General features: G+C 31.9%; 2 protein-coding genes across 2 annotated transcripts; one reads left to right on the forward strand and one right to left on the reverse strand.

Moving 5' to 3' along the window:
• The first annotated feature begins 952 nt into the window (after positions 1-952).
• Positions 953-4165, forward strand: LOC137827292 (galacturonosyltransferase 8). Its single transcript, XM_068633578.1, has 3 exons — positions 953-1335; positions 2042-3292; positions 3614-4165. The coding sequence occupies exons 1-3, from the start codon at positions 1192-1194 to the stop codon at positions 3887-3889; spliced, it is 1671 nt and encodes a 556-aa protein (XP_068489679.1). The 5' UTR covers positions 953-1191; the 3' UTR covers positions 3890-4165.
• Positions 4166-18863: 14698 nt separating this feature from the next.
• LOC137824305 (nuclear transport factor 2) lies at positions 18864-22896 on the reverse strand. The gene is made up of 10 exons (XM_068629879.1): positions 22693-22896; positions 21948-22030; positions 21721-21858; positions 21086-21362; positions 20780-21000; positions 20371-20551; positions 20153-20274; positions 20007-20066; positions 19674-19737; positions 18864-19582 (listed from the first exon to the last, which is right to left on the reverse strand). Exons 2-10 carry the CDS (start codon positions 22002-22004, stop codon positions 19188-19190), a joined length of 1515 nt encoding a protein of 504 aa, XP_068485980.1. The 5' UTR covers positions 22005-22030; positions 22693-22896; the 3' UTR covers positions 18864-19187.
• Positions 22897-24383: the final 1487 nt, after the last annotated feature.

A 24383-nucleotide genomic window follows, 5' to 3' on the forward strand; every position in this document is an offset into this window, starting at 1 on the left:
ACTTAATGAATGATTTTTTAATTAAACATTATAACTCTATATTTTGTTTTGTAAAATATGCTGCTGACTAATCAGCTAAAAGAAATGCTTCCTCTATAAAAATTAGAAAAAGGAAATAACATTTGGTAGGTGACAGGCAACCGGAAACAAAAGTAACGCGGTATTGAAAACAAAAAGGTGACGGTGGAAAAGTGGAGACGACACTACCGGAGATCACAGGTTGAAGTCCACTAGAATGTCGGCACAACACAGGTTGAGAAGTAATATACGTATTAACATTATTTTTTACACTGTTATTTAATTCAATTATTATATATAATCATTTTTCAATAAAATTACACTTTTCTACTTAAGATTAGATTAAATATTATCATATAATAATAAAATAGCACTCATAATTTCTGTAATTTTTAAATAAATATTTATTATTTTTTTATTATTAATAAATAATATTTATATTTGTGTGTTTTTTTAACTAAATCACACCCATATTTTATTTTTGATAAAAATATAAATATTCCAATTCTATTTTTCAGAAAAATATTTAATTTTTATATTTTAAAACTTTAATATTTTATATAAATTACAATTAGTATACTAAGATTAAAGAAGGTGATTATATTTTTTAAAAGCATAAAAGATAAAACTATGCTTTTTTGGAATTTTTTTGAAAAAAAGAATTATATTATTTTCAAAATATCTATGAACAAAAATTTAATTTATCATAATAATAGTAGTAGTAGAACATGACTATATATTTAAAAACTAGAAAAGATACTAATGATATTTGTTAAAAATATAAATAAAATAAAGATTCATTTAAAATTAAAAAAAATAAGGACGCGGTTTAAGTATAAAATTAATCAATTAATAGTTAAACCTCTTAACTCATTTTTATTCAATAATGTTTCTTTTATCCACTAAATCTAACAAAGTAATAAATGCTTAACCTGTTCTAGAAAAAAAAAAAAACACTACACGTTTTACTCTTTTTTTTTTTGGTACTTTGGTATAATAATATTTAAAGTTAAACTCAAGTATAAAATGTCAAATCTGAGTCTTTGTTTCTGTCTCTCTTTGAGAAGAAGAGGAAGAGAGAGTGAAAGAGAAAATCTGAGTGCATGTTTTTGAGAGTCCACTGGAGTTGAATGCTGCCTCCTCTCTCTGATTTCGGAGTTTTCTGATACCAAAATGGCGAATCCTCGATTTCCACGTTCAAGGATCCCAACCTTCACACTTTTCACTTCTGCTATGTCCTTAGCTCTCTGCACTTTCTTCCTGCTCTCTTTTCTCTTCACTACCCATTCTTATTCTTCCCATCAACACCACTTCACGGTAAGCTCATACTTTTTCTGTACTTAGTTCATTTTCAACCTTTTTTATGTTTTGTTTTCTCTACTGTGTTCTTTCCCGGGGAACAATTTTCCTTTCTTTTCGCAATTTCTTGCTTTCTGGGTTTTTTGCTTTTTGGGTTAGTTTAATTCGGAGAAAAAATTGGTGGGGTGAGGTTAGTTATGGATCTTATTGGACGGGTTCTAATGGGTCGGATCCGATTCTTTCCGGATCCAGTGAAGGCTTGATTCTACTAATTTTCATGGCAATGTTATTGGAAGTGAAAAAAGTTTGTGTTTTCTATTATGGGAAAGTACAGAGATTTGATTAAGCTAGGATTTTAATCTGTTGTTGCGCTTTTGAACTGGGCTTGAAGTGTTCTAATTTTCTTGGGGAACATTCAGGGTTTGATTTCTTTCTGTAGTCTGGGGAAATTTTAATGTTAATGTCACTGCTTGAAAGGGAAAATGTTTGTTATTTTCTGTAAGTTGATAACAAGATTGTTGTTGTGCTTTTGAACTAGGCTTGATCTGAGCTAATTTTATTGAGAATCAAATAGGGTTTGTTTCGTTTTGTTTTGATATGGGGTGGTCTTGTAGTACTAGTAAGGGGAAAAGTTTCGTGGTTTCGTTAAATTGTTTTTGTTTCTGAGAAAGGAAAAAGATTAACGAAGTAAGGTTACTGATCTGTTGTTGTGGTGGTGAACTAGGGTTCTGAGGGTGGTATTGCAGATGGATTTGAGTCAATAAGGAGATCCATTCTAGCTCTGAAAACAGATCCTCTGAAGCCTCGACTGGACCAGATTCGTAAGCAGTCTGATGATCATCGTTCTTTGGCTCTTGTGTATGCTTCCTATGCACGCAAGCTCAAGCTCGAGAGCTCAAAACTTGTTAGGATTTTCGCAGAGCTATCAGTCAACTTCTCAGATCTAATGAAAAAACCTCAATACAGGACTCTTTTCAGCAGTGATGCATCCCCTGTTGATGAATCAGTGGTTCGACAATTGGAGAAGGAAGTGAAGGAGCGAATTAAGACCACACGCCAGGTGATCGGGGATGCCAAGGAATCCTTTGATAACCAGCTCAAGATTCAGAAGTTGAAGGATACGATTTTCTCAGTGAATGAGCAGCTAACCAAGGCAAAGAAGCAGGGTGCTTTCTCGAGCCTCATTGCTGCCAAGTCGATTCCAAAGAGTTTGCATTGTCTCTCCATGAGATTGATGGAAGAGAGGATTGCCCATCCTGAGAAGTACACAACTGAGGGGAAGCCTACCCCTCCAGAAGTTGAAGATCCTAGCTTGTACCACTATGCTTTGTTCTCTGACAATGTTGTTGCAGCATCTGTTGTTGTTAATTCAGCAACAAAGAATGCAAAGGAGCCATGGAAGCATGTGTTTCATGTTGTGACTGATAAGATGAACCTTGGAGCAATGCAGGTGATGTTTAAGTTGAAGGATTATAATGGTGCACACATTGAGGTCAAGGCAGTGGAGGATTACAAGTTCCTGAACTCTTCTTATGTGCCGGTCCTTAAACAATTGGAGTCTGCTAACCTCCAGAGATTTTACTTCGAGAACAAGCTTGAGAATGCTACAAAGGACACTAATAATATGAAGTTTAGGAATCCCAAATATTTGTCCATATTGAACCATTTGAGGTTCTACTTGCCAGAAATGTACCCAAAGCTGCATAAAATTTTGTTTTTGGACGATGACATCGTGGTTCAAAAGGATCTTACCGGGTTATGGAAGATTGATATGGATGGCAAGGTTAATGGAGCTGTAGAAACATGTTTTGGGTCATTCCATAGATATGCACAGTACATGAACTTCTCACACCCCTTGATTAAAGCAAAATTTAGTCCAAAGGCTTGTGCATGGGCTTATGGAATGAATTTCTTTGATTTGGATGCTTGGAGAAGGGAAAAGTGCACGGAAGAATATCATTACTGGCAGAATCTGGTAATTCTCTTATCGTTTTACCTCAACTTTACAGTTCCTCACTATTTTTGCATTCTCAAACATGTATTATTATAACATACAGCTCTAGGTTTAATATTGTTATTAACCCCATTTGGCATTGTTTGATACCTGTTAATGCTGTTAAATTACATGTCATGTTAATCATTGCATCACTAGCATTGGTGCTAGAGGCTGCATATTCTGAAACTAAAATAGAAACAATGACTATACATGCTATGGAATCATTCTCATACAATCCATTTCATTTCCAATAATTGTTAACTAATTATGTTTTAACGTGGTGGGCTCATGCTGGTGCAGAATGAAAACCGAACACTATGGAAATTAGGGACATTGCCACCAGGTCTGATCACATATTACTCAACAACTAAACCACTGGATAAGTCGTGGCATGTTCTGGGACTTGGCTATAATCCAAGCATCAGTATGGATGAGATTAACAATGCAGCAGTGGTGCACTTCAATGGCAACATGAAACCATGGCTTGACATTGCAATGGCTCAATTCAAGCCTCTTTGGACAAAGTATGTTGACTATGAACTAGATTTCGTTCAGGCATGCAATTTTGGTATCTAAATGGGCGAGCTTCTTCACTCTTGGTGATGCTGTGTTAGGTGCCTCTGCAGCTTACCTGCTGTTCAGCTTTGATATATAATGCTTATACATTTAACGAAGTTCTAGCTGGTGCAAGAAAAAATCTTGCTTCTTTTAATTGTAAAATACATAGTGTAGTAATTCTATCATCTTCTCTTATTTATTTTTCACATTTATGGAATAATCTTATTTAAAAGATGTGGTTGATCCTGAACAATAGTATTACTGAATTAAATGTTGTGCCTTTCATTTTTGTCAGTTTTTATTTGACAGTGGAACTTTCACATCATATATAAATACATTTTTTGTCAGATTCTAAATCACGTCTGAATTGGGGTATCAACATCAGAATTTGTGTTTTCAATCCCTAAAATTAATTTTTTGAATTTGTGTTTTCAATCCCTAAAATTAATTTTTTGAATTCTTCAAGGCTGATGTTTACCGTTTGAAGTGAGTTTGTAGTTTGAAAAGAAGTTTGAGTGCTATATTATGGCTTTTGAAATATAGGTAAATGTATCAATAACTTTTGTATCCTCACATTTTATTAATTAATAAAAGTAAAATTAATTATAATCAAGTTTGTTTGAGTTTCAATATAATAAAGTCTAATGTTCTATTTTTATTTAGTATTAATCCTGTTGTTAAATATAACGTCTTTATAAATATTACATTTTAAAATTCCACGCGATTAAAAAAATTATATATCTTTGTAACAAATGGTATCTTTTTAAAAATATAAGTGAATAGTTCATTATTTATTTGCGTATCTATATAAATTATGTACAATTTTACATATACAATCATTGTTATACTTTTACATAATAATTCAATAGTTAAACTAAAAATAATTAATTATATAATTTATTAAAAACACCCAAGTTTATGTGCGATGTACTTTCGATGTGCATTATACACTGAATTTAAAGCCAAAGTATTATTTTTATTGTTGGGTATTGATGGAAGAGGGCCAAGCACAACCTTCCATGAAAGGCAAGAGCCAAGTCAAGAGCGTATAAGATCAAGCTAGGAGCGTCTAAGACCAAGCTAGGAGCATATAGGACAAGAAGACTTAAAAGGACAGCTCAACATAAATCGAGGAAAATCACGTTCTCTGGTCCACAACAATTTTTTTCAGTGATGCTATTTTTGATTTTGAAATCAATTATAGTGCTATTCTTAGGATCCATTTTGTGTGCCTAACTTTCTTTGAGTACCTTTATTTGCTTGTCTAATATTTCTTTGGAACTCTTTCTAGTTGTTACTTTTTAATTCCATTTGAGTGGTACTGTTTTTCCAATTAATTTGTTTCTTGCTTTAATTCTTTGGCCTCTAAATTTGGTGGTGGATTGATTCTGAATTGGTACTTATTTGAGTGGAAATTTGACTTGAGTAAGGTCTAGTTTTCTTGATAGGTGCTGGATTGAAGAATTAATTCCCTAATTCTAAGAGGAACAAAGGCAAGGGCAGAAAACAAATACCTACAAAAAACACTACAAACATTGGAAGGCCCAACAAAGAAAAGACAACCAAGGAAGTGTCAATAGCAAAAAAAGATCAACAAAGAGAGTTTTCTTTATTTTCTTTGCAAGTTAAATTTTGTTAATTACTTCTTTAATTACGTGATTAGAAGGTGAGTGTGTCTTCAAGGGCTCCAAGTGTCCAAGAAGCCTCACCTAGGGCCGACTAGTGTAGAACTATCTAGTTTAGCAATTGTTAATTGTTTTAATTGCATCTCTTTGCTTTAGATAGTTACGTTTTTAATTGTCTTGTATTGCTTAAAGCTTTGTTAATTTTTGTTTGGTTGAATTAGATAGTTTGCATTGTTTTCTTGCATTAAAATCTGATTTCTCTAACCTAATTGTGTTTTAAGTGGTTTACTAAGAGAAAGCTTTGTGTGAAGACATTGAGGGATAGTTTTTGGCTAAGGCAAAAGCTTGGTATTTAAGTAGTCCACTGTGACTCACCTCCCTTACCTGGAAGACTACCTTCTTTGACTTCCCAAAATTTTCTCAAAGTAAAATACTTTTACACCCAAAGCTATAGTCATGTCTGCTTCTTCTCATTCTGCAAAGTCTATTGAAAGTGAAGTAAAATCTTTAAAAACTCTTTTGAAAGAAGTTTCACAAGCTGTGCAATTGATTTCATCTAAACAATTGGAGAATGAGGCCAAAACTAATAAATTGACTAAAGCAAAGGATGAGAAGTCTCAATTTTCAAAAAAATTACATTCTCATGCATCTAGCTCTAAACATCATGATTATCTTGGGGAAGAAAGTCTTAGGACAAATGAATATCATCAACCATCCCCTAGGAGAGCTAGAGAAGAGAGACAAGAAAACCTAAAGGAAGCTAAGGTAGAGCTACCTCATTTCTATGGAAAAGAAGATGTAGAAACATATCTATATTGGGAGATGAGGGTAGAGCATTTGTTTGCTTACAACCATGTGAGTGAAGAAAAGAAAGTACCCTTAGCTACCTTAAGTTTTCAATGTGATGCTATGTATTGGTGGAATGCCCTAAAAAGAGAGAGACATCTCCACAAGGACCCTCCCATTACATCTTGGAATGACCTTAGGGAAGCCTTGAGATGTCGCCATATTCCCTCACATTACAATAGGAAGTTGATGGACAAGCTCCAAAGACTTCATCAAAAAGATATGAGTGTAGAAGAATATTCGCAAAAGATTATATCATATATTGAGAGGGCAAGGATTAACAAGGACAACCATACCACCATAGCTAGGTTTCTAAGTGGTCTCAAACTTGAGATAAGAAACAAAGTTGAACTTTTACCTTATAGAGATTTAAATGACTTGATTCAACTTAGCATTAAAGTTGAAAAAGAAATTTTGAGAAAACAATCAAGTCAAAAACAAAGTTCATACTATGTATCTTATGACAAGGATGAGTTCCATAGAGGGAAAGAACATATACAAGAACCATCTCTAGAACTTTCCCAAAACCTAACCAAGCATATCTCTCACACTCAAGCTAGAGAAATTCCATGTTTAGAATACCTTGGCAATGATCAATTAGCCTCTCAATGTTCCAATGAAAGATCTATGATCTTAAGGGACAAAGATGAGAATAGTAGCCAAGAAAAAGAAGCTAGTGAGAGTGATGAAAATGTAAAAATAGAAAAGAAAGAAAACCTTGTGAAACAAAAGGCGTGGGAGAAGAGTGTTCCTTCCCACAAGGTCATTCAACAAGGCAAGTACATTGAAAATACCCTTGAAAACATGCTTCTTGTTGAACAACCTAGCCTTACCTCTTGTAAAGGAACACTTGCAAGCATAAGCAAAAAAGAAGAGTTTTTAAAAGAAGCTTGCATAGATAAAGATAAAGTAGATTATTTCTCATATGTGCTAGGATATCACCAAGTGAATGTCAAGTTATCTATAAGCATCTACAAAAACAAATTTTTATGTGAAGTAGTTCCTAAAGAAACTTGTCATGTCTTATTGAGACAACCATTGCAAAGTGTACAAATTCTCATAAACAATGGTTGTAACAACGAGACTATCTTTACACATAAGAGAAAAGGTCTACATGAAGGAGAACTCATGGGTCAAATTAGAGTTGATAAAACTCTAGAGCTTTTAAAAGGAAAACTTTTGTCACCCATGAGAAAAGAGGTTCAAAGACATTACTTTAGGTACAATTCTTGTTTTCAAACTACACCTAAGGCAAAGTCTCAAGAACTCTATACTCCTTCACCTTTTGTAAATGATCCTTGGGAAGACACAAACTTCATATTAGAGCTTCCTAGGACAACAAAAGGTTTTGATTCAATTTTCATGGATAAACTCTTCTTTAGAGATGTGGTACATCTTCAAGGTTTATCCTCAAGCATAGTGTTGGATAGAGCTCCAAATTTCACAAACCATGATTTGAGGATTCTCTTTGAAAAACTTGCATCTAAGTTGTACACTTTAAATTCTTATCATCCTCAAAGGCATGGTCAAAATACATTTGAAAGACAAACACAACTCTAGAGATGAGCATACACACCATAAAGTAGTTCACAAAACTACTTATATTTCTACTTTTGAGGTTGTAGGTGGGCTAAATCATCTTTCTTCTTTTAAGTTGTTACCATCTCCTATAGGATTTGTGCCTAAGGAGAAAGTAACCACAATTGAAAATTTTAAAATGCATAAGATGATTAGAGAACACATACAACAATTAAAAAATAAATATTGTAAAAAGTTGCCAAACACAAAAGAAAAACAAAAATGGCAACTTAGTGAAATTAATTTTCAAACTGACACCTCTGCTTTATTTGATGATTTCCGTAGGTACACATTTGACCCGGGAGGGCAATCCTAGTTCTCAAAGCAAGAGGCTGCTATCCGAGATCAAGTCTGAAGATCTAAGGATAGGTCTTCTCAAGAAGGAGGAAATGATGGACACCATCCAGCCACAACCATCCCCCTAGGAAGCAAAAGCATTGGATTTGAGGACAAATCCTTTTCAAGAGGGAGGGGATGATGGAAGAGGGCCAAGCACAACCTTCCATGAAAGGCAAGAGCCAAGTCAAGAGCATCCAAGATCAAGCTAGGAGCGTCTAAGACCAAGCTAGGAGCGTCTAGGACAAGAAGACTTGGATCAAGCTATGAATGGGAGAGTGGCATACTAGCACATATTCCGTGAAGGCCCATCAAGTGTAGTTTAGCTTTAATTGGGGTGTAAATAGCATAGCCATGTGGACAAATGTTTATTTTTCTGCACATTAGAATTAAGAAGGAGTTAACCTTGATTAGCTAAAGGTTTCTAGAAGCCTTCACTAATCTAGGGACGGTTTTGTGAAGCCATGTGCACCCATGTGCTCCATGTGCTCCATGTGCCCATGTGCCTCACATTTCCATTTCATTTTGCTTACATTTCATTTGCACTTAGCTTAACATTTACGGTCTCCTTAGCCTATAAAAGGAGATGCATATTACTTGTATTTGGAAGATTAATGAGAGTAATCTTATGCTGCCCACATTGTGCCATACATTGATTTTGCCTAGTTTCTAGGACCTAATCTTCATCTTCACCATCTATCAAAGGGATGGCCGAACCTCCCTTCTTTCATACTCATCATGCACCTTCAAGATCACCATAATTCCTAGGAGGATCTTGCTCATTTCAATCCATAGCTTCCGCACCATTTTTCACAACATCCAAGAAGAACTCCATGAGAATGCCATTAGGTATCATGTCAATATTGACATTTTATTCAATTATAGAAATAATTTAGAAATTCGTTAAGACGAATTATCTACATAATTTATTAATTTAGCATATAATTTATAAATTTGGCATCAGTTCGAAGATGTAATTGTTGTAAAAATTGTCCTTGGTTATCAAATCACATTTTCTAATCACATGAGTTGGGTAATATTTTAGACAAACTTATTATTGAACCGGATTGAATTTATGTTAAATTCAATCTAACTTATTGTAGATTAAGTTGAGTTAATTAGGCTAAAGTTTTTTTTTACTAAAAAATATAATTTTCAAGTATTAATCTAACTATATAAGTAACAGTGTTTACACACAAAAAAAATTAAAAATTTCAAATCTTCAAACAAATGTTAAACACTAAAAAAATAAAAATGTAATAAATTATTATTAAAATCAAATTTATGAATAAAATGTAAGACAAAATAAAGTATAAATATAGAAGGAGAACGATAGAGATAAATGACTCACAAGCAAACAATAAAGAGACAAATAACATGATGAATGATGGAAGAGAACAACAAATACAAGAATGCTACGTTTGATGCGAAGTAGACATACACTAAAATAATGTTTAGGTTTGTTTGTCTAATGTTAAGATTAAGATGTGGAAGAGATAAACGCAAATGTCGGGGATGAACAACGAAAATGAGAATGTTAGGGTTGAAAAGAAGAAGAAAGCAAATTACCACAAGAGTGTTTATGTTTATTTACTCGATATTAGGCTTGAGATACAATAAAGGATAACGTGAGCAGTGAATAAAAGAAAGATACACACTCAGCACGAGAGTTTTAAGGTTTGTCTAAATTATGTTAATAACAGAGTGAGTATGAGACAAATATAAGAATAAATTTGGAGTCACACAAACTAAATTTAACACCCAACTCATAAGAATAAGTTAGTTTTGGTTGGGTCGAGTTTGACTCAGTCATAAATAAAATTCAACTCTATATTAGATAGAGTTGAATTGAGTCAACATATAACTTAACTCAATTAAGACTCAACAATTCATTTATACATTTTCATTTGTAATTAATAGTAAAAGTTTAACTATACAATTTTCTTAACTTAATAATTATAAAACCAACAAATAACAACTATTAATTTTTAATATATAAAAAATATTTTCTCATTTATCATAAATTTTTAATTGTCTCGATAAAAATATTGAAATATATATAATATATGTATTTTTTTTATTATAGAAACTTGAAATCACATATGACTTAATTTAAGAATTTTAAAATATATTATTTTATAATTTGTAATACTTACTGTTAAAATATTAGAAAGCCTTTTTTTTTCCTTTTTTTATTTTTGGGCTTCTAGGCTAGTTGGGCTTTCCCTTTTCTGGTTTTTTTTGTATACATTGTGTCCTATTTTCTTTTCACACCACATGTATATAAACTTTAGGGTTTTTTATCTATTTATTCAATTTTAGATTAATGAAACAACCTTTTCTCTCTTTTCTTTCACACAGTACTTCATCTCACTTCTGTGTTTCTTCATATCTCGAAACATTCTTTCTCTTTACTCTCTGTAAATGTTGCAATTACATCAAAATACTTATGATTTTTCTCTGTTATGGTATCAGAGCTCTTCCTTGAGAAGAGCTTGTTAGGATGGATGACTTTAAACTAGAGGGGGGTGAATTGTTTAAAGAGGGTTTTCGCAAACTTTTAAAACAAGAATGAAATTATCTCAAGAAACAATTGATAAGAAATTCAGTTTGCCAAAACAGCAATAAAAAACAACAGTACCAGAAAAACAATCGGTTGTTTAACAGAAATAATCGGTTGTTGATACCAGCAAACAACAAACAAAATTGAATTTAAAGAGTTAGGGATAGAGAGATTGCACACAAATGTTTATACTGGTTCACTCCAAATCCAGAGCTACATCCAGTCTTCTCAGAAACCCTGAGGAAATCCACTAAGCAATCACACCTTGATCACTTACACCACAACCAAGAAAGTGACCTTGAACACCTCAAGACACGCACTCTTCTTAGCCAACATACCAACACTAGGATTACTGATCTTGATCCCCTCAAGAACACACATCCAATCTCAGCAAACACAGAAACGAAAATTTGTTTCACAGAGTACAAGGATTACACTTGTTACAGAAGATAATATGAAATCAATACAAGCAGAATCATATTCCACAAACTTTGATCAATCACAAACTTTCAGCAATCTCAGCTCTTTGAAAAACTCAAAAACTCTTAGCAAAAAACTTGTCAAAGATTAATTCTTAAATCTGTTTTTCTGAATATATTCAAAGATGTAGTTTGTTATCAAATCTTAACAAACTCTTAAATTGCATTAAAAGATTGGTCAAAGCATTTAATGACTGGAGCGTAAGCAGTTAAATCATTTAAAGCTCAGTCAAAGATAAAACATTTTTTCTGTTATGGTCCCAAAACAAACAATCGGTTGTTTCCTCATATCAATCGGTTGTTTTGGTTCTAACAGTTCAAGCATTTGAAAAACAGTTTTTAATCTTTTCTTAAAACATCTAACTATAAACAATCGGTTGTTTCGACAAAACAATTGGTTGTTTTAACTTAGTTTGAAAATATTTTACTTTCACAAAGATTGAGAATACCTATGCTTTAGATTCGATCAAGGGGTGGATTACAACACTCAAACTACCCCAGAACCATACTAAACCAGCACAGCAACAACAAACACAACCAAGGCTTCAACATCCTTCAAAGGGTTTGGATTCTTCAAAGCTTGAACACCACTTGGTTCAACAGAGCTTTGTTGCGCACACTCTGTCTTCGTCCTCCCAAGATTCTCCTCTTTTCCTTTTTTTTATGTTTTGTATATTCACCCTGCTTTGCATTTTCTTGTTCTTTCTAACGATTGTTTGGTTCTTTACAGTTCGTATTTTCGCACACAAATGGCTGACGAGAACAGTGACGGTTGTGAAAGCCCTAACCCTAGTCAGAACAAGAATCTTTTTCAAGGGGAGAATTTTGTTCATAGTTTCTTATACCTGCATCCCAATGAAAATCCTGCTACACCCCTTGTGTCACCCGTTCTTGATTCCACAAGTTACCACTCTTGGACTCGCTCGATTCTCATGGCTTTGAGCGTAAACAATAAAGTCGAGTTTGTCAATGGTGTTGCTCCCCGACCTTCAGAAACCGATTCTTCTTTCTCATCCTGGACGAGATGCAACAACATGGTGGCGTCTTGGCTTGTACATTCGATCTCTGTTCATATACGTTAGAGCATCATATGGATGGATAAGGCACTAGACATATGGAATGACCTGAAGGTCTGCTTCTCACAAGGCGATTTATCATGTATCTCTGATCTTCAAATGGAAGCTTCTTCACTCAAACAAGGTGACCTTTTTGTTACTGATTACTTTACTAAACTCAGGATTATTTGGGATGAATTAGATAATTTTAAGTGTGATCCTATATGTTCTTGTAATGTGCCTTATGTTATTATCCAAAGAAAAAGAGAGGATAGGCAATGCAATTTTTACGTGGCCTTAATGACCAATACAATAATATAAAAGCACATATTCTGCTCATGGAACTTGTCCCTGCTATTACCAAAAAAAATTCTCTTGTTATCCAACAAGAGTGTCAGTTTAATAATATTGTTCTTGTAGCTAATGTAAAAAATGTTACCCCTATTACCTTTGTTAACCACACCAGTACCATTACTTGTTCTTTTTGTGGAAAGTTGGGTCACAGTGAGAGTGTTTGTTTTAAGAAAAATGTCTTTCCTGACCAAGATAACAGAGGCTCAAAGTTTGGTATTAATAAAAATGTTTGTACTTACTACAACAAAATTGGTCATACTGTTGATATCTGCTACAAAAAACATGGATCTCAGTATGGTAAGTCTTCTCAATCCAACAACGTCTCCACTACCATTCAAGAAGAAAATTATGGAAATCAAGATCAAAACAAGCAGAATAATGGAGGAGATTTTTGCATCACTCAACATCAATATCAAATTCTTTCGAAACTTCTGAAAAATGTTAACAATTCCAACAATCAAGTTCAAGTCAACCAAGTTGGTTCTCTCTCTGCTGATCATCGAGGTCAGAATTCGGCTGTCACAGGTAATATCCAAAAGCTAAAAAATTCCAATTTTAATGAATATACTTGGATTCTAGATTCTGGTGCGACTGATCACGTTTTTTTTTTCTTTTTCAAACTTCACATCATATAAACATATCAAATCCATTACCATTAGGCTTCCCAATGGAAATTTTGTTATTGCTTCCGATTTTGGCATAGTTTTCTTTAATAAAAAAATTATTCTTGAAAATGTTTTGTATGTACCATATTTCTCTTTCAATTTAATATCCATTTGTCAATTGACTGCATCACTTAAATGTGAACTTATTTTTTCTTCCACTGAGTGTTTGATACAAAATTCCAGAACCAAAGACAAGATTGGTACAGTTGATCTTGTAGTCGGACTATACATTTTCAATAAAACTAATGGCAGAATTATGAGTTGCACTGCAAAACAAAGCAACATTTGACACCTCAGAATGGGTCACCCCTCAGATGAAAGGTTAAAAATTCTACAAACCTACTATTCTAATATTCATATTGACAAAAACTATGTTTGTGATACATGTCACCAAGCCAAACAAAAGAAACTTTCTTTCTTTCCTAGTAATACTAAAATTGTTCAACCTTTTGAATTACTGCATATTGATATCTGGGGACCCTGTTGTGTTGTTTCCATGCTTGGTTATAAGTTCTTTCTTACCATAGTTGATGATTTTACTAGATACACTTGGGTTTTTCCCATGCACAACAAATCTGAAGTCAGGGCTAGTGTTGTTAATTTTATTGCTTATGCTGAAAATCATTTTTCTACTAAGGTTAAAATCATTTGTACTGATAATGGTGTTGAATTCTCTATGCATGACTTTTTTGCATCAAAAGGTATTATACATCAAACCACTTGTATAGAAACACCTGAGCAAAATGGTATTGTTGAAAGAAAACATCAACACCTCTTAAACACCACACGTGTCTTGCTTTTTCAATCTAATCTTCCTATTGTTTTTTGGTGTTTTGTTGTACAACATGCTACATTCCTTATTAATTGTATGCCTACTTCGTTGCTTGATAATGCTACGCCTTATGAGAGATTGCATAAAAAGCTTTGTGATATTTCTTCCTTTCGGTTTTTGGATGTCTATGTTATTCTTCAACTATTATTGCTCACAGAAAAAAACTGGACAGTCATGCTGCTCTAGGCGTTTTCCTTGGTTTCAAACCAAACACAAAAGGTTTTTTTTTTTTGTTTCTAAACCTTAAAAACCATAAGATAGATTTGTCAAGAAATGTTATTTTTCATGAAAACTTTTTTCCTTACCATTCAAATCATATTCAAAATAATGACTCAAATAGTCTTTCTTTACCCTTTCCTCAACACTATGCCCAGACTCATGATGATATTCATATGCAAACTGAAAATATTATTGATAATACTGTTGATGATGTTTTTAAGACTGACACTAATGTTGAGCAAAGTGAGCAAAGAGAGAAAAATGAGACTGCAACAGCACCTCCTAGAAGATCTAATCGCAGCAGAAGACACCCCATTTATCTTCAAGATTTTGATGTTCCAAACTTCAACAACAATGTTGTAAGTACCAAACACTCAATCCATTCCTTTTAAATTATAATTCTTTGTCAAAGTTTTTCAAAAATACAATACTGTTAATTTCTTCTGTTGAGGAACCTCGCAACTATGAGGAAGTTGTCCAACATCCACCTTGGATCCGTGCTATGAAGGAGGAACTAAAAGCGCTTCAAGATAATGGTACATGGTCCCTGACTACTTTTCCAGCTGGTAAATTAACAATTGGGTGTAGATGAGTTTATAAGATCAAGCATCATGCGGATGGTTCTATTGAGCGTTATAAATCCCAATTGGTAGCAAAAGGATACAACCAAATTGAAGGACTGGACTTCTTAGACACCTTTGCTCCTGTAGCAAAGTTGACTACCCTACTCCTACTTCTCGCTCTAGCTGCAACCCAAAATTGGACACTCAAACAGCTTGGTGTGAACAATGCTTTCCTACATGGGAACTTAGATGAAGAAGTTTACATGCAATTGCTTTAGGGCTTTCACACTTCTTCTCCCAATCTCTTATGTCGCCTAAAGAAATCCCTTTATGGTCTTCAACAAGCAGGTAGACAATGGTATGCCAAACTCTCAAATTTCTTACTTTCACACAATTATAAAATTCTCACTGCTGACCACTCTTTATTTTTTAAACATGATGAGAAACACACCACGACACTCTTGGTCTATGTGGATGACATTATTCTCATTGGGAATAATCCTACGGAGATATATGCTATCACTAGTCTGTTACACAATTTCTTTCACATTAAAAGCCTTGGTGATTTGACTTATTTTCTGGATATGACAAGTAATTACTAATATATACATTTGAAAATAATTATTATAAGAGGTGTAATTGACTAACTATAACTTATCTATAAAATTGAACTTCTAGATATATGGTAGAAAAGAAACTTGTTTTCCCCCTAACACTAAGGTGTTGGTGATGTAAGTTTGGGTTTCAGCTTTTGTATGGGTGTAAGAGTTGTGGATAGAGGAATCCATATTCTTCATTTCTCCCTCATCCATACATAGTTGGAATACGTACCTAAAATAAGTGAAGATAATGATTAGTGAATTATTTAGCGAATAAAATTTTAAATAAAAAATGTTTAAAGAACTTACTTTATCCATAATTACACAAGTGACATGTTGAGCTCTTGGTTTTCTATTGCAATCCCCAATACAACAAACACTTGTATCTATAAAGGGATTTCAATGTTTTTACCAAAGTTAGTTACATTTCACGGCACCTCGGTTGGGTTTGTACCAAATGACCTTAACAATTAATTTCCAACAATGTCGCCTGAGGATCGTTAGTAATTAAATGTGCTTTATTTTTAACAACCTCTATCAAATGTTTTTGTTATACATTACATAATAATTTAATGATAAAATAATTAACAAATAGAAAACTTTTTAATATACTAACAACATTGCTTTGTTATGGCCCTTAAAAGATACTAGGCTAGACAATAAAAGTGTTAAATGTTTGTGTAAGAGTAGCAACCTCATTTGTAGGCATAGGAACAACAACATTACCCAATTGTTGTAAAGTGTTATAAAAATTGAAATACATTGTCATGTGTTTCTAAGGTAGTTTAATGCTTTTGAGCCCAACGAATGCATCTCCATGAAAAAATGACTATATTTACATAAGCAAGTTAAGTATATCAACAATAAATAGTTAATTTATTCTTGTATTGTAAAAGTATATTTTCCTTACTTGATCCCAACATCTTTCTATTCCAACTTAAACAGTGATTATGTAGTAGCCGTACTCATAAGATCTAGTTTGTTTAATCTATCTATTCCAACTTAAACAGTGATTATGTAGTAGCTGTACTCATAAGATCTAGTTTGTTTAATCTTTCTATTCCAACTTAAACAGTGATTATGTAGTAGTCGTACTCATAAGATCTAGTTTGTTTACACTACATTTTTTAAAATGAACATGGTTAAATCATAAACATCGACATTGAAAAATGAACCAATAATGTGATTAAAATACATTCAAGTATACTCGTATGAACTTATGTGATCTTAAACTCAATTGATTGTTCAATATATTATATTTGGGGTAGGCATTAATAACATGAACACATTGAATATGGAAGAACTATGTAAACTTAATTTTATAATGTAAAAAGTTAGTTTTTCTTACCAATCTACTATTTGTTTAAAGTATGGAAGGGCTTCTTGTGCAAAGAGCAAAACATGTACAATGGGATCCACCGATATGACAAATAATTGTCAACGATGCCTATATTTAAAAATAATTATTATAAAGAAGTGCAATTGGTTAATTATAACTTATCTATAAAATTGATATTCTAGATATATGGTAGAAAATAAATTTATGTTCCCCCTAACACCAATGTGTGTGATGTAAGTTTTGATTTTAGCTTTTTATTGCTCGTTCGGCGTAAGAGTTGTGGATAAAGGAACCAATACTCTTCCGTTTTCCCTCATTCACACATAATTGAGATAAATACATAAAATAAAATTGATTTATTAATAAGCAAAATTGTAAAAAAAATATATTGTAAAGTACTTGGTTCATCCACATTTGCATTGATGACATGTTGACTTTTGATTTTCTATTGCAATCTCCAATACATCATACATGTATGTGTATATGTAAAGGGATGTTAATGTTCTTGCCAAAATTAGTGATGTCCTTTAGTACCTTTAATGGGTTTGTAACATTGACCCTAATAACCCCCAATAATGTCATTAGATTATTGTTAGTAGTTTAATGTCACTTTTTTTTGCTTATGTTGTACATATATAATAATTTAACGATAGAATATTGAACAAATAGAATTTTTTTTTAATGTCCTAACGTCATTACTCTAATATGGATATAATAAGATATCTAGGCTACAATGTTTATGCTACAATGTCAACCTCAACCACATTTGGTGTTCATAATACACTCTTATCTTATAAATGTTTATACTATTTTATATTACCTGCTACAAAAATTCCTAAATAGAACAACATTACTTATGAAACAAAAATCGCAATTGTTCAACTTTATGCTAATTGAAAATAAAATATCACTAAAACAAATCATTAAATAATTTTTTTAAAATAATAATTAATTATTATAATAATTAAATTAGATACTATTTTATATAAAAAAAAACTATTGTTATTTAAATTAGTTTATACTATTAACAAAAACTTATAAACTCATTTCCAAATTTATATCTAACATTATCAAATTTTAACTGCTAAATATTTTAAATTTTAAATTATTTTTTATATAAATATAAAGATTAATATAAAATATAAAGTAGTTAGTAGTTAAAACTTAATAATTAATATCTTATATTACTTATAAATTATTTAGATATTAATAATTTTTTTTAATTTATAAAATAATATCTAAATTAGTTATTATAGTAATTAATTGTTTTTTATCTTTAAAGGTAATTTTTATTTAATAATTCTCTTTTAGTGTGTGATTAGAAAAATAATTGAAAATTTTATCTTTTCCAATCTTAATAAATTTTTACTAAGTGAATTGTTTTGATCTTGATTAATTGACTTAGATGAATACTAAGTTACACTATTTCAAATCAAATTGTAACAGTGTACTTTATAAATGTTAGCCAGAACAGCGTAAGTCTATATAAAAAAAATCAGTTAAAAGTTTTAAGAGCTGTATTAAATATTTTATTTTCTATTAACATGATTTATTAATTTAGAACTAAATAAAATAATTTATAAGAAAAGTCCACCATTATTGATAATTTATTACCTAATTTACCGTGTTATTTTCATTTGTAACGTTGTTTAACAGTTATAACAACATTAGGACGTTACAATATAAATAAATGCTTTTAATATTTAATAGTATTTTAAAATTACTTTATTATATTTTCATTTTAACAGATGTTGGTTATGTTGATCGATTTTGCTTAAGTCCAAACGAATGCCATTATGCAAATATTTAATAACGAAATAGGAAGCGAAATTAGTGTGAAGTGAATGGTGACAGCGACAGTTAAATTTTAGCGAGTTTGATAAAACAAAAATTGTTTTGGTAGAAATGTGAGTAAGTTAAATTTGACAAGGTTAAATCATTGTAACCGAAAATAAAATGATATTTAACACTAAGTTTAGTGTTTTACAAAATCATATCCGCAAATTCATGCTGATAGCAACCTCTCATGTCGCACCTACCAAATACTATGAATGAGTTGCCCCAAATATATATTTATATTCAATAAAGGTGGGGAAACACAAAAACTACCACTACAACGACACTATAATAAAAAAATTAGAAAACTAACTTTACCGAGACCACCAATATCAAAAAATGGGGAAAAAAAAGACCTTAAAAACTTAAAAGTAGAGTTTTATCCAAAAAAAGGCTGTTTGTTCTGAATTCTCTTGGAGTGAGTTGATCAAGCAGAAGCAGGAACACGATACCCATTGGTTTTCACTGCTGCAGTAGTAGCAACAGCACCACCTGCACGATTCATGCGCACACCATTATTATGATCGTTTCTCTGATACCCTTCACCTCCACGGTTTGGAAACGCTCTGTTGCCATTCCGATAACCATTTTCTCCCCTCCCATTAAACTCATTGCGGCCACTGTAGTCATTGCGCCCATTGAACTCATTGCGCCCATTGTAGTCATTTCGCCCATTGAAGTCATTTCGACCATTGAAGTCATTGCGCCCATTGAAGTCATTGCGCCCATAGTTTCTGCCATTTCCGTAATTTCCACGTCCTCTCACACCATCACCCCTATAGCCTGGAGCCCTACCAGATGTGAACCGTCCTCTGGTGTTACCTGAACGGAAAAGAATACAAATAGATGAATAATTGGAACGCAATTAAATCAAGATGTCAATCCAACCAAGGTTCAATCAAAAATCACTTGCCTCTATTAGTTGACCTCTTCTCCTCAACAACAATTTGGCGGCCATCAATCAAAACTGGAGAAGCCTGAAATTTTAATTAAAAGTAAGGTTAAAATGTGTAAATAAGTTAAGCACATTTAAAACATGTTGCCAGAAAACCAACATGCATGCATGTGTAGTTTTCTCTGTTTAAATTACTCACATGAACTTATGGTAAGTTCAGGAAAAAAAATACCTCAAGAGCACATTAAGAGGTTAAAATGTGTAAATAAGTTAAGCACATCAAATTACTCGCATACTAAGCAAATTAAGATTGAATATGAATTATTATGGTACATTCAGGAAACAAAATACCTCAAGAGCACTTTGCACAGCACTTGCCATTTCAAACTCCACAAAGCCATAGAAAAATCCCTGTTCAACACATTATTAATATATAAAACATATTAGCTCGAAGATCATGTTAATAAGAAAAAACAGAGAATTGACAAGAATTGTACCTTTTGGGTCCTAACTTGGATACCACCACTCTTAATGGGTCCAAATTTTTTAAACTCATTCTCGAGGAGAGCAGGTGTAGCACTTGAAGAAAGACCTTTCACATAAATAGAGTATCCCTCAGCTGTCCAAATCAAGTAAACAAGTTAATACATCTCACCAAGTTATACACAATGAACTTTGTACCATTAAATTCTGTAACTAGGAAGGGGTACCATACCTTCTGCTTCTTGAATGTTTCCATTTCCATTTGTGTTTACACTAGAACCATTGGCCTCTGAGATGATAGATGGTTGAGGTGCAGCAGTAGCCTGCTTATGTTCATGATTCTTATGTGCATGTTTCACAGAAACAGATGTCAGAGGGGGAGATGGCACAACACCCTCCTTCATGACCTTCACCTGAAAAAGACAACCAACTACTTAGAAAGGAAAATAACAACAGAAGCACCTATGACTCGTTAACTAATGGAGATAAAAGGAAAATAAAAGTATATTGTGGTCAATTTTTAGCATTTCATTGCATATTATGAATCAAAGATAATAAAAAAAATGGTACGTCGACTAGAAAATTAGTACAAGCTGAAAATGAACAAAAAGGCAGGAGGTATTTTTAGAATGGATACTAACAATATAGGCATAAGACTTCTTTGGAACATCTTCAATTTGAGATGCAATTACAGCCACCATCTCAGAAGCAACAGGAATTTCATCAAGAACCTCAGGTACAGGTGCTTCCTCTTCTTCAATTGAAACTTGAGTATTTTCTGGATTGTAGACTTCCTCACTATGATCCTCAACTGTCACAGCTATTTGCTCAGAAACATGTGCCTCCACAGAAGGATCAGCAACTGGAAGGTTGGGAAAGATGTAATTTTAAAAGAACAGTCAAAAGAAGCTAAAAACATAAAATTAAATCACAACTTAGGCAACTACCAGTGTCAGAATGGACAGGAGATACAGTATCATGGGCAGGCACTTCAATCCCCTTTTCATCAACATATCTGAAAGCATCATTCAGAACAAAGTAGCCTTTCTCTTGGGGAGCAAGGAAGAAACATTGACTAAATTTACGTTTACTGTCATCCTTTCCTATCATAAACCCAGTGACCAATACAATGACTCCCCCACAAAAAGATTCTTGTGAATCAACAGATATGATCTCTGCACTGAGCTCACCATAACCCAGTGATAGTATCTTCTTGTTAATTTCCTGGTCAATAAAATTAAAAAAAAAATGCATTAATTATGGAAATGTACTGCATCATTTTTTTGTGAATAAACACTCATAGCTTATGCATATAAACAAATTTAATATATGGATTTCAGAAAATCTACTAATGAACATGGACTAAAATCCGTTTTCAAAACGCACACAGTGAAGTGTGGAATGTTTAAAGAAAACAATAAATTTTGATAACAGATTGGAAGAGTGGACATAGAGCTTGATCTTGGAGTGTTAGAATTGCATGCAAGATACACCAAATGCCAAGAACAAAAAAGAATCTACAAAAGTAAAGCAAAAGCAGTTTCATACAAAGGGGAGGAAAGAAGGAAAAGAGAAAACTCACAAACATTGTGGTTGTAATACCCATTATACTATTCTGTTCAGGACGACCAAGCTTACTGTCATCTTGGTAAAACCTATGCACCAGTTCAGGGCTTTCATGCAACATATGATAGTATTGATCAACAAAGGCATTACCAACCTACATTGTAATTTTATTCAAAATCAGTCAGTTCTCAGTTGTGCAAAGATTAACTGGGAAAAACACAAACAAAAATTAGATATTCATACAATATCAGCATCAGGAGTTTTGGGGGTGGCTTGCTGTTGCTGTTCTGAAGTTGCCATAATAACTGTTTCCAAAAGCAGTCCAACTGAAAAATTAAAATCACCAACTTATCATCAGATGTGCAACATGGACAATTTAGGCCGAAACAAAAATATTGAAATCCCCGGAAATGCAATTAATGGTGAATATAAAAAATTCAAGAAAATGAGAAAAAAAAATTGTAAAGCCAAACCATTCTTTTCAATAGCAATCCAAAACTAACATAAAACCTTTATGATAAAATCGTTTGATGTCCAGAAAAATTTAAACAAATACAACAGAAAAAAACAATGTGCGACATAATAATTCAAAGAACGTTCACATCTCCCACAAACCCACCAAAAAGCATCGCAAATCATAACAAAGAGAAGAAATACCACTGGTTAACCTAAAATAACCAAACGTAAATGATACAGACACTCGTGGATCAAGACAACAAAATATCTCCAAAAGATTTTAAAAATTACATTATCAAACATAACAAATAAACAAAAATAAGGATTCTACATTCACAGTGGATCCAAAACAAGTACGGCAAGCCACTTCCAACAAATAGCTTCGACGTTCAATTCGAAAACGAAATTCGAAACCAACATACTGAAACCTAAATTCTCACTCTGAAGTTCAGCGAGAAAAGCATTTGAAACAGTAGAAAAAAAAAGAGAAAAAGCAGAAGAGCAGAAGAGCAGAAGAGGGTGTAGTTTTGACCTGGATCGGAAGAAGCGAGGCGCGAGAAGAAAGGTAGCGTGAGCGACGCTGCGTGTTCTTCTCAGCTCCCTCTGCGACAGGGGTTTGCTAGGGTTTGGGCTGGGCTGCGGATCTTACAGGAAGAGAGAGAAAGAGACCCTTCAACGTCCGATTTAGAGAGAGAATAAAGAGAATGCAGAAGAACACTTGGAATTGAAATGTTTTGTTTTTTCTACGTTGGAACGTCCTATATATAGGGTCAGCACCCTCTTACAAAAAATGACTACACTATAATTTCACTCATCTTTATCATTTATTATGTTTTCTTTATCTTTTATCATTTATTACATTTTCTTCATCGTTTACGTACTGTAATTATTTTTTATTATCATTTCTTTTCTTTTCTTCATCTTTTATACTTTACTTACTCTATTATTTTTTATTATCATTTCTTATATTTTTTTATCTTTTTCATTTGTTATATTTTCTTGCTCTTTTATAGTTTACTTACTGTATTATTTTTTATTATTATTTATTATATTTTCTTTATCTTTTATCGTTTACTTACTATAGTATCAGATATATTAAAATCAAATTCTTTTTTAAAAGATTTTATAAGATGGTTATAAATTTTCTTATTTTTCATTCAAAATAGTTTTTTAATCAAAAATATAATTATCTCTACATATTCTAAATCTTTAAAAGTTTAAATATGTATTCCGTATATGTATCCGTATATATATATATATATATACATATATTTAAAAATATAATTATCTTTTATCATTTACTATATTATCATTTATTGCATTTTCTTATCTTTTATCATTTACCATAATATCTTTTAAGGTTAAGCATCATAGAGCATAAAATTGTTGAATATAAAATCATAAAATTATTAGGATTTATGTTAATTAAAAAACACAACTTATTAAAAAAATACAACCCATTTAAAAAAACCACAAAAAAGGAAAGTAATGGGATTTTGAAAGTCCCTGTAAATAATAGAAATTTAAAAAAACTCCTTAAAAGTCATTAACGACGATAATCCATTAACGATGTTGAATTTTTTCGAAAAAAAAATCCCAAATAATATATTTAGTGGAAGTTAAAACTATAAAAAAAATATAAACATATTTATACGCTATTTTTTTATATAAATTTTATTTTTATTTGACTGTTTAAAATACACTTTGAGATGTTTATAATTGTTTTAATTATTAATTTTGTTTATCTTAAATGAATTCTTTTAATTACTTTTTTTTTGTTTTTTTACATTGTCTAGTCTATTATTAATATTATATTATCTCTTAAATTATTTTAATTTAAGTTTAAATTGAAGTAAAACTAATTTATAATTAAGTATATGTTATATTTTTATTATATTAACTAGAATATTGATTAAAATAAATATTAGAGCATAAAATTATTCAAAATAAAACTAATAGAAAACAATAAAATAAATCAATCATTATCAATTTTCTTGAAGTATAAAATTCAATTAATAAAATATAATATAATTTTTAAAATAAATATTATAGTATAAAAAAGAACAAGAGAGAAAAAAATAACTTATTTTGTTTAAAAAGACTAACAAGGAAATTTAATAAATATTTAAATGATGAAAAGTGAATAAATATAAAAGGGATAGGAGATATTTAAAATATGCTATTTATAGTAGTGTGTAACAAAAGGCTAGGAACTACTAAACA

This window comes from Phaseolus vulgaris, chromosome 8 (assembly GCF_000499845.2).
Source record: "Phaseolus vulgaris cultivar G19833 chromosome 8, P. vulgaris v2.0, whole genome shotgun sequence".
Lineage (NCBI taxonomy): Eukaryota > Viridiplantae > Streptophyta > Magnoliopsida > Fabales > Fabaceae > Phaseolus > Phaseolus vulgaris.

Coding starts and splice junctions, on each gene's coding strand:
- LOC137827292 (XM_068633578.1), top strand. CDS start 1,192: ATGGCGAATCCTCGATTTCCACGTTCAAGGATCCCAACCTTCACACTT. Junction 1,336..2,041: donor CCCATCAACACCACTTCACG/GTAAGCTCATAC, acceptor GTGGTGAACTAG/GGTTCTGAGGGTGGTATTGC. Junction 3,293..3,613: donor ATCATTACTGGCAGAATCTG/GTAATTCTCTTA, acceptor ATGCTGGTGCAG/AATGAAAACCGAACACTATG.
- LOC137824305 (XM_068629879.1), bottom strand. CDS start 22,004: ATGGCAACTTCAGAACAGCAACAGCAAGCCACCCCCAAAACTCCTGAT. Junction 20,275..20,370: donor AAACATTCAAGAAGCAGAAG/GTATGGTACCCC, acceptor TGATTTGGACAG/CTGAGGGATACTCTATTTAT. Junction 20,067..20,152: donor TCCAAGTTAGGACCCAAAAG/GTACAATTCTTG, acceptor TGTGTTGAACAG/GGATTTTTCTATGGCTTTGT.